At 36.3% G+C, this 9,246-nt stretch overlaps 2 protein-coding genes across 2 annotated transcripts; one reads left to right on the forward strand and one right to left on the reverse strand.

Moving 5' to 3' along the window:
• Positions 1-1,121: 1,121 nt before the first annotated feature.
• Positions 1,122-1,757, forward strand: LOC110753445 (agamous-like MADS-box protein AGL29). Its single transcript, XM_021954356.1, has one exon. The coding sequence runs from the start codon at positions 1,122-1,124 to the stop codon at positions 1,755-1,757; it is 636 nt and encodes a 211-aa protein (XP_021810048.1).
• Positions 1,758-6,676: 4,919 nt separating this feature from the next.
• Positions 6,677-7,465, reverse strand: LOC110753457 (cotton fiber protein). Its single transcript, XM_021954367.2, has one exon. It carries the CDS (start codon positions 7,403-7,405, stop codon positions 7,022-7,024), a length of 384 nt encoding a protein of 127 aa, XP_021810059.1. The 5' UTR covers positions 7,406-7,465; the 3' UTR covers positions 6,677-7,021.
• Between the last annotated feature and the right edge of the window lie 1,781 nt (positions 7,466-9,246).

The following is a 9,246-nucleotide window of genomic DNA, read 5'->3' on the forward strand; positions in this document are numbered from 1 at the left end:
ATAGAAGAACATTTTAAACAACCAAGCATGTATCTAATCCCTGTTGTCGAATGTCCATACATACTCTTCCTATTCATAGTTCAATTCGAATTAAAGCATGGTGTATACTCTTAATTCAAACCAAGATAGCTAACATGCAAGCCTAAGAGTGACGTCGTTAGACTTCCAAAGTTCAAAAACTTGTCAACAATTTCTGATCTATCTCAATGGATGGTAACGAATAGAAGCTCAATGACATATCCACTTGTTTATAGAGTGGTTGTGGTTGTGCTTACTCTTCCTGTTTCTACAGCAACTGTAGAGCGATCATTTTCTGCTATGCGTATGGTAAAAACTAGGCTTCGTAACAAGATGGAAGACGAATTTCTCACAGACTCTTTGATTACGTACATCGAAACGGAAATTGCAAAAAAGTTTAGCATTGACTCAATCATAGATGGTTTTCGAGATATGAAAGATCGAGTGTTATTTTGATAACTAATTGAATAAACAATTATTTTCTGCCTTTAATTTTTCCAAATATTGTTAAGGTTGAAAAATTGAAATTTTTTAATGTCTTGCTTGGTTTATATGTTGACCCCCCAACACATAGATTCCTGACTCGACCACTGTGTGTGTGTGTGTGGTATTTGATAGCACTAGGGATTGACGTGCATTTTAAGGGAAGGAAAAGTAAAGACAAGAAATCATTTTTATAAGGTTAACATAAAAGTAAGGTGATGCGAACCAAAAAAAAATTCTTCTTAGATTTGATCGTCTAAAATGGGAAAGACAACTTATATATAGAAGTTATATATGGACCGAATACGATGCACTATAAGACATATTGCGCAAACGAAAGAAAAAGGAAAGAAAATAAATAATTTATAGTGGTGAATTCACAGAAAAAGTAAAATTCCAACCAAAAAACAATTTGTTCCTCTTATCTCGAGTGTGTATATTGGGAAAATGACAACTTATACAGAGCTAATATGACCTAATACCATTTAATTGCCAAGGATTTTCTTTCTCTATGTAAACAACAGCAACCAAGGCAAAATAAAAAACCAAACAAGTAGACCTAGAAGGCTAATCTCTCCCTTGTTCGTCCATTAAGAGAAAACCTTGGCCAGCTATCAGCTATGGAAGGCAAGAGAACCAGAGGCAGGCAAAAGATCGATATTAAGAAGATAGAAAATGAAGATGATCGACTTATTACTTTTTCAAAACGGAGATCCGGAATATACAAGAAGGCTAGTGAGTTAGCGGCTCTATGCGGCGCTGAAGTTGGCATTGTGGTGTTTTCCCCAAAAGGAAAACCTTATTCGTATGGTAGCCCCGCTATTGAGTATGTGGCGAACCGATTTTTAAATGCTGTTGCTGATCAAAATGCTGATGAGAGGATCTCTCATGGCATTCTGGAGGTGTACAGGCAGGCAAGAGTCTATGAGGCGAACGAGAACCATAATGAGCTGGTAGGGCAGCTTGAGGCTGTGAAAGAGCGAAGCAAGGCGCTACAACAGTTGGCAGGAGAAAGGGGAAGCGAGGAACAACAGTGCTGGTGGGAGCCTGCTCTTCATAATCAGGACTCGCAAGGTGTCAAGAAAATTCTTGAGTCCTTTAAAGGACTGGTAAATCATGTGTGCTCCCATCTCAGGCTCAGATATGGGAGCAGCAGCAACAGCTTTGATAATGGTATTGCTTCTTCTTCTGCAGCACTACCCTTCAATGCAGCAGCAGGATCCAATCCTAATTCCCAACCCCAACCCCAACCCTAATCCCATTAAACTGATCATTGTTCTTGGTATTTGTTATTCTCGTGAGAGAATTTTTTGCTTCTAGTTATTTAAGATTATAACCCCTGGTGTTACAAAGTACATGTTCTATCGATTAATAAAGTATATGTTTATCCGTTGATTTGGACTTATTCAGACATACCTTCCAAAGATAATACTGTTAGTTGATGGTCTTGAATCAAGAAGCAATGACTTGCAGTGTTCGAGGCAGGTCTAGTCATTCCAAAATCATTTTCTAAAAATTTTTGGTACCAAAAGGTTTCATTTCCCTAATTGTTGGCCCCATCTTCAATTATGGAAATGCACCCTCTCAAAAAGCCTCATCTTCCATGCGGTTTCCAATTCACAACTCTTTGTAATTTAGGGCCATCTAATAAAAAAATAAAAATAAAGAACCTTTGTTAAGTGAGAAAGGAATAAATTGATATTGGTGGATTATTTAACAAATGGATGTGCATTCATAGAGTTAGAGATGAGTTTTGATGTTGGAACAGATTTAGATTAATTAATATTGATCGTTAAATTTAAACTTCGGTTGTTCGATATATATATATATATTTTTTCACGATGAAATCAGTTAGATTACATCATAGCAATTGGGTTTGAATTCAAACAGAAAAACACATTTGAATGTGGCCGTTGGATCTCAACTTCATGATTTAGACCATCCATGGGCGTCTGAGTCTTTTGCTCTTGAGTGGCCATCAATCTCAGGTCAATCGAGGGAGCTTCTACAATGAGGGAGATTTTGGTGAAGGGGTTCAATGAGGGGTTCAGTCCAACCATCAATCGTTAAAAAAGTTCAAGTCCAATATTTTCTCTATCTTGTTGGATAGTGGAATTGAACCCTTCCCACAACCCCCTCACCCACAACCACCTCATTATATAGCATTTCCACAATATTGGTATGCTTGCACGTGGGCTAGACATCAACCGAATTTGGGCTCCATCATGGAACGGTTCGATTGATAATCAGTCTAAAATTTCGCCTAATTTGAGGCCTGGGTGAAAATTTGGTATGGCCTTAGACAGGTGTTGGGAGAGATTTAGGACCTAAATCCCATTGTAGAGAGGCTCGCCTAATCCTTTAGGACAACTAGTCCGGTTTTTGTACTTGGTTTTACTCCTCTTCATCAATAAAATATTATCGTCCTCAAATGTCGTTTTTGAACAGATACATTGAGCATTGAGTGTTAAAATTTCATGATTGAACATCTAATATATAATTAGAGCCTCTAAACAAGTTCATACTAACGAAGATGAGATGTTCTTAATTAAGGGTGGCAATGGGCCATGTCGAGCTATTAAACAGGTTTGAAATCTCCAACCCGAATAAGACATGTTTTTTATTTAATCTTTTCTATACAAGTAATATTCTATATATTCTAATCTAATTTGAATTACGGAGAAGGGGATTCGAACTCGAGTGCAGAGTGGGGAGCACGTCCGTTCTAGCCAACTTAGCTAAGCCCATATCTGCCCGACCTGTTTATTAAAGGGGTCACGAATCGACAGCTTAAACACAACACGTTTATTAAAGAGTAATTAATAGCACCACAGAATATAGGACTGAAAACGAACGAACTGACGTGGATGTAATTGCCAACAAAAAAATAAGGGTTGTTCTTACATTTAAGTGTATAAAGTCGAAATGACAAGTTATAGAGATACTATATGGCATGATACAATTCAATTTACAAGGCTGTTTCTTTCTTCTACATGAATATCTGCAACAAGTAAACCCAGAAGGCTAATCTCTCACTAGCTCAGCCTAGAAAATCCCTAGTTTCTTGTCCACAACCTTTCTTTTGGTTGCCTTGAGTTTTTCCATTTATTGAAAACCTTGGCCGGCTATGGAAGACAAGAGGACCAGAGGCAGACAAAAGATCAAGATCAAGAGGCTCCTCTTGAGGATCTTGACTTGCAAGGACTCAAACAGATGCATGCTTCCTTTTAAGCACCTCCGGAAGGACCTTTTCTGGGGTCGAAGTTTCCAGTAGGACCTTTTGTTTGGTCGAAACCTCCACAAGGACTTGTGCACCCATCTTAGCCTCACAGAAAGAACCAGCAGCACCTTTGATTTTGATAATGATGCTTCCTCTCGTCTTTCGCAGCACCTCCCTTTCACCCATCAACAATCCAAACAAGAGGAGATTATTAGTTATTTTGATCAAAACAAGATACCACTTAACTAGTTTTATATCTCTTAATATTTCAATAGAAGATTATTAGGCGTAAGTTTTTTGAAATTGATTTGTAGGTTATCTTGGATAGTTGCCTTAAGGTTTGGTGTTTTGTGGCACAATAATTGGTATCAGAGCCACCTTGTTAAAAATGTCTGACGGGCAAGACGAGAACCATTTTGGAAGCAAGAAAGTTATAAGAACTACTATGCATAATGCATGGTTTGAAGTAGAAAAATTCGATGGAACAAACATTTCTAGGGTGTGGCGATGTGAGGTTAATTAAAGATGTATTGGCTCAACAATATCTACTTGTACGTAGTATTTGTGAGATAAACCTGAAGTTGTTAAAGTCAAATGGAAAAAAGTACATTTGTGGGCATGCTTTATCATTCGATTATGTCTTTCTAAATCCTAGAAGTATTTTGTGATGCAAGAGACATTAGCTAAGGTGTTGCAGCAAAAATTAAAACACAAATACATGATGAAAGATGCAGAGAAAGGGTCTCTACAGCTTCTAATCAACGTGCGAGAGAAAGGGTCTCTTATAGTTCAGTGTGTTCATTCCACTTCTCAACTGGTTAATCTTCTTATAAAGGTGTTTTAGGAGGAATAGTGCTTCAACTCGTACCCAGTAGCGGCCCAAAACCTTTTTAGTGGATGTACAATTTTGAAAGACTAAAAGCTTTATAATAAATTTTTTTTGACTACCACATATTTGAAAGGCCAAATATTATTACAAGAAAAATGAAACTGCCTCGATGGTTGCCGAAAAAGCAAAAAAAAAAACAGTAGCATTTTGATGAACTTACTTTGGAAGCTTAATCAATACACTATTTTCTTTCTCAGCACAAGACTTGATCGATGAATCTGTTTTTATAGAAGATTGGAGTTCTCTCAAAACAAAAAAGAAAAAAGAAAACAAGAAAAAATACAGACTTGGTGGTGGAGACATAAATAAAATTTATGAATTTGATGATCTTTTTATAAGGACTTGGCTTGGATTGGTGGGTGGGGACATAATCAAAAAGGATTTTTTTTATTTTTTTTTATATATATAAAAAAGCAAAATCTCCTTAAGAAGGCTTCATTTAAAAAAAATTAAAAATTAAAAAAAATCTCCTTAAGGAGATTCCCTCCTTTTCTGTCTACAGCACACAGAGGGTGTTTTTTGTTTTTTTTTCTCTTTATGGTCCAAAACGACGTATTTTGGTAAGGGATTTTAAATATATAAAATAAAAATAAAAAAAATACAAGCGCACAGTGCAACTGCACAACAAAGGGTGTAAGGAAGGCAGACCTTTTGTCGAACAAGTAGAGTGCACAACCAGCTGAGCAAAAGGGCAACTTTCCGTTACCTCAAAGTTTAGCTGCACCTTCTTGGGCCTCTGTAGGTACATCATTGGTTATGGCGTTACATTTGCTGTAAAATTTAAAGGCAAAACAATATTTTCACCTTCTTTGATGTAGAACAGATGACGGAAGCAATTGAAGAGGAGTTGGAGCGACGCGCGCACAAAGGCAAATTGGGTAAACTACATATTTGGGCTTCATATTTGGGCTTCGAGCTCAAAATTTAGCCCATGACCCATTGATTCGAAGAGAATGGCGTCACGAGTAAAACACATCGCTATGCCATGATGTATGAGCTTTTTCGGGCATCCGTGATCGTTTAGTAACCCGAAATTTAGTTTTAAAGTTTTTATAGTTTTTGGAAACTTTGTTATTTTCCTATTTTAATTCCTTTGTTATTCCTAGAGTTTCTAGAAGTATTTACTCATACTTTACCCGTGGTTAGGGTTATGTTTTGTTATTCCAATTTTATCAATAAACCATGAGGTTTCCTCATATCTTCATGGTAGATTCCAGAATTACATGTTTTAGGCTAAGATTTAGCCAATCAATTGTCACGCTGCACCATTCTTTCTAATGGGCAAAACAACAACTCCACCCTCCTCCAACAGCCCCGACCCCAACCCACCATCCACAGCAGCTGAGCACCTCAAACCCACCCAACATTGTCTGTTCGATTGCAAGGCCTTCGTTTCGTTTCACTTGATAGCCTATTGCATTATTGACTCACATCTTTACACAAAAAATGTAATAGATCTGATGACGGGACCAACAACTCTAACGGAAGTGGAGTTAATGGTACATCATCCATTTTGTGAATTAATAGAGGACCAAAGTGCGAATTAAGTACAAACCCAGCTCTAATATTATGTTCCATTATGTTTAGAGTGCTATTTCCGTTGCATGAGAGTTGCTCTCCAATTTAAGGAGCTGAAGAGAATAGTCATCACTATGATCATCAAGCTAAATCTCAACCGTTGAATAGTAGATCTGATACTTTAATAGATGGCGTTGGTTAAGCTGTACAACTATAATCTGTTTTAGTTAGACTGGCTGCTATTTTTTACACTTTTTTTTATTGATTTGGTGTGACCTCTTTTATTTACAGGTCAGCCTTTATATATCTAATTAATCATCACTTTCCAAAACATGATAAAGGCCGAAGTGAGATGAAGAAATAATGACAATTAGTTTCAGATATTGAGGCAAAATTTAGCAATGTCCTCTGGCCAAAATGCTCCTCAACTTCAAATTTGTGCCAAAATGCCCCATAACTTTCTCCCTTATTATATTGTAACAATTTTTATACAAGTTAATTAATATTTGGCATAACAAATTTACTTTGAAAAGAATGAACAAAAACAATGATGACAAACTTGATATTTAGCCACAATCCAGCCAAAAGAAAATGACATTTACCAAAACAATCCCACAGCGTTTTTCCCAAAAGAATACCTTGGAAAATTTCTCCAAAGTTCAAAGAATGACATCTACATAAAGGAAAATTAAGCATGCCCGAGTATAAAAAAATGTTGGCAATTTGTCATATCGGCAATCAAACAAAGCCTGACAAAACCAATAGAAAAAGGGAAAGTAGGAAGAAAAAGAAAACAAAACAAAATCCTCTGAGGATCTTCAGATTTCCAATGGAGATTGACCATCTTGAAAAAAATATCACAGGCTAGCTCCATCATCACCAATCAAAACTGATCAAGGAGACTTCAAGTCGAAACTATTTCCTCTGCAATATCGAAGCTCTAATGAAATCTGTCTTTCCATCTGAAGTTGGCGGCGGAAATTAGCTATGAACATCTCAGCTCTTTGATCAATATCATCTTGATCCGAGGGATAGCTTATAGTCCTCTGAAGATGTCCCCTAGAAGACCCCGAATCCTCGGAGCTGGTCTCATCATCAGCACACGCCGCCCTCAGCCCGGGGCGGTCGTTGAAGCTCCTCAACCGGTGGTTGCCCGAAGCAGTACGGCCGATTATCGAAGCGATTCGCCAGCGGTTGACGTTGAGATGTAGTAGGAAGCTCACCTTCTTGACGGCGTTCCTTAGGCGGCTTAGCAAAGACCACTTGTCCATGCCCATGTTATTTGGTGAAAGATGTGTTAAGAAGTTTTGTTTTTTTTGGACGAAATGATGTGTTAAGAAGTAGGAATTGGTAAATGTGGTATATATATATGTCTATATGTCGGCGCCGTAGGAAGTTTCTAGGCAATTGGTAAATGATGCGTAGAGAAATGGAAGAACGTGTTAATTAAATGGCAGTTGGAAGTAATTTGTCAGAGGATCAAGAGCTTGGTCAATAAAAGTTTATTCCTTTGGAGACTTTTGTTTTGTCTGCTAGCTTTGTTGGTTTGTTTCACACTACTTTCCATTGAATTGATTATATGTTTTTTTTTAATACGAAAGAGTCTAAAGTTATGCCCAAAATCAAACCGAAATCATTGGAAAACAAGAAATTATTAGTATTTTCAGAATTTTATGCGCAAAGAAAATGTTATTTTGTCAAACAATCTAACATCTTATTCTTTCGCATTATAAATTTTCTTTATTTATCATGGGATTTGTCAAATAAATGATCCAAATTGAGTAAATGTTAATTATTAGAACGAAATTCGGCAAAACCTTTAACATATAAAAAGTAACTAAGTAAAGAACTTGATAGTTGAAGGTCTGTTACCCTACATGATTGAGTGGTTGCCTCCATTATATATATTAATTATATGCATTTGTGAAACGTACGTGATTACATAATTGTCGTGCTAAGTCATCTAGCTAGCAAGAATTAAGGTCAATAATTAATTTATTAAAAATACTTTGTGAACAAGAAAAGGAATGTGCATGATTATATATTTCGAAGTTGACTCCCCTCCCTCTAAATTTTTGTTCATTAAAAAAAATAAAATTATCGGGTCAAGTTGGCTGGTCAGGTTTTGCTTAAAATATTTATATAATAGCAACCACTCATTCATGTATCTCATCACTTTCATGGCCATGCCTTTGGATGTTAGTTTGTAGTAATTAAGTATTTGAACATATCTTAATTATGCATGAAGTTCTATCCTAGTACCAAATCCATTAAACTAGTTAGTTGAGATTTGACCTGGTAAACAATCCAAGGTTTTGGCTTAATAAGTTTGTGATATATGAATAAAAATTTGGGAGAATCCAATCCAGGCAAGGCTCTGGTAAACAATATCCAAGATACCAAAATAAATCTTAGAAGTTTGAATACCAAAAGATACAGCCCTCAAGCGCTAATTAGTTATTAAGCTAATATGGCATAAACCCACTTATTTTAGATCTTAATTATATGATTCAAACTGTTTACTTTTAATGTCAATCATTGGAAAAACATCCTCGCAAGAGTTCCCTAAAATCGAAGAACGTTTAGTTATCTAACTTTGACCATATAAATAGACAAACACAATGTTTTTGATAAATAAGTGAATTTTCACAATGAAATTTAGTAGAAATGACCTTAGAATGATGACATAAATTTAACGGTTCGGAATACGAAATTATATTATGGAGAAAACTCGAACAAATTGCTTTGTAATATTGTTTTGTTTTACTAACAAGATAGCCCTTGAGTAGTACTACGAAAAGATTTATCACTCTCTATAGCATTTGGTAAATGGATTGGTTGAGACCTTGAGGTACTTTTTAAGGTTGACAAATTAATAATTAATGAAGGGTTTACTGCTTGACCAAATCGCAATGCCAGCCGCAAGAGCCCTTTTCATGAAAATGAAAGTCCATTAGCAAAAGTAAGCCTCGTGGTCAATTTATGAGTTAGCTAGATAATGATGGAAACTTGGGCGCTAAGTTTTAGCTTTAGCACATGTCAATGTTAAGAGGAGTCCTAGAATGGCAGACGAAAGCGCACCTTAATTTCTTGTACCACTTTGGCGTTTCTAGAAATA

Source organism: Prunus avium, chromosome 1 (genome assembly GCF_965620075.1).
Source record: "Prunus avium chromosome 1, drPruAviu1.hap1.1, whole genome shotgun sequence".
In the NCBI taxonomy this organism is placed as follows: domain Eukaryota; kingdom Viridiplantae; phylum Streptophyta; class Magnoliopsida; order Rosales; family Rosaceae; genus Prunus; species Prunus avium.

Bases quoted from the DNA above. Each gene is read 5' to 3' on its own strand.
- LOC110753445 (XM_021954356.1), top strand. From the start codon at position 1,122: ATGGAAGGCAAGAGAACCAGAGGCAGGCAAAAGATCGATATTAAGAAG.
- LOC110753457 (XM_021954367.2), bottom strand. From the start codon at position 7,405: ATGGGCATGGACAAGTGGTCTTTGCTAAGCCGCCTAAGGAACGCCGTC.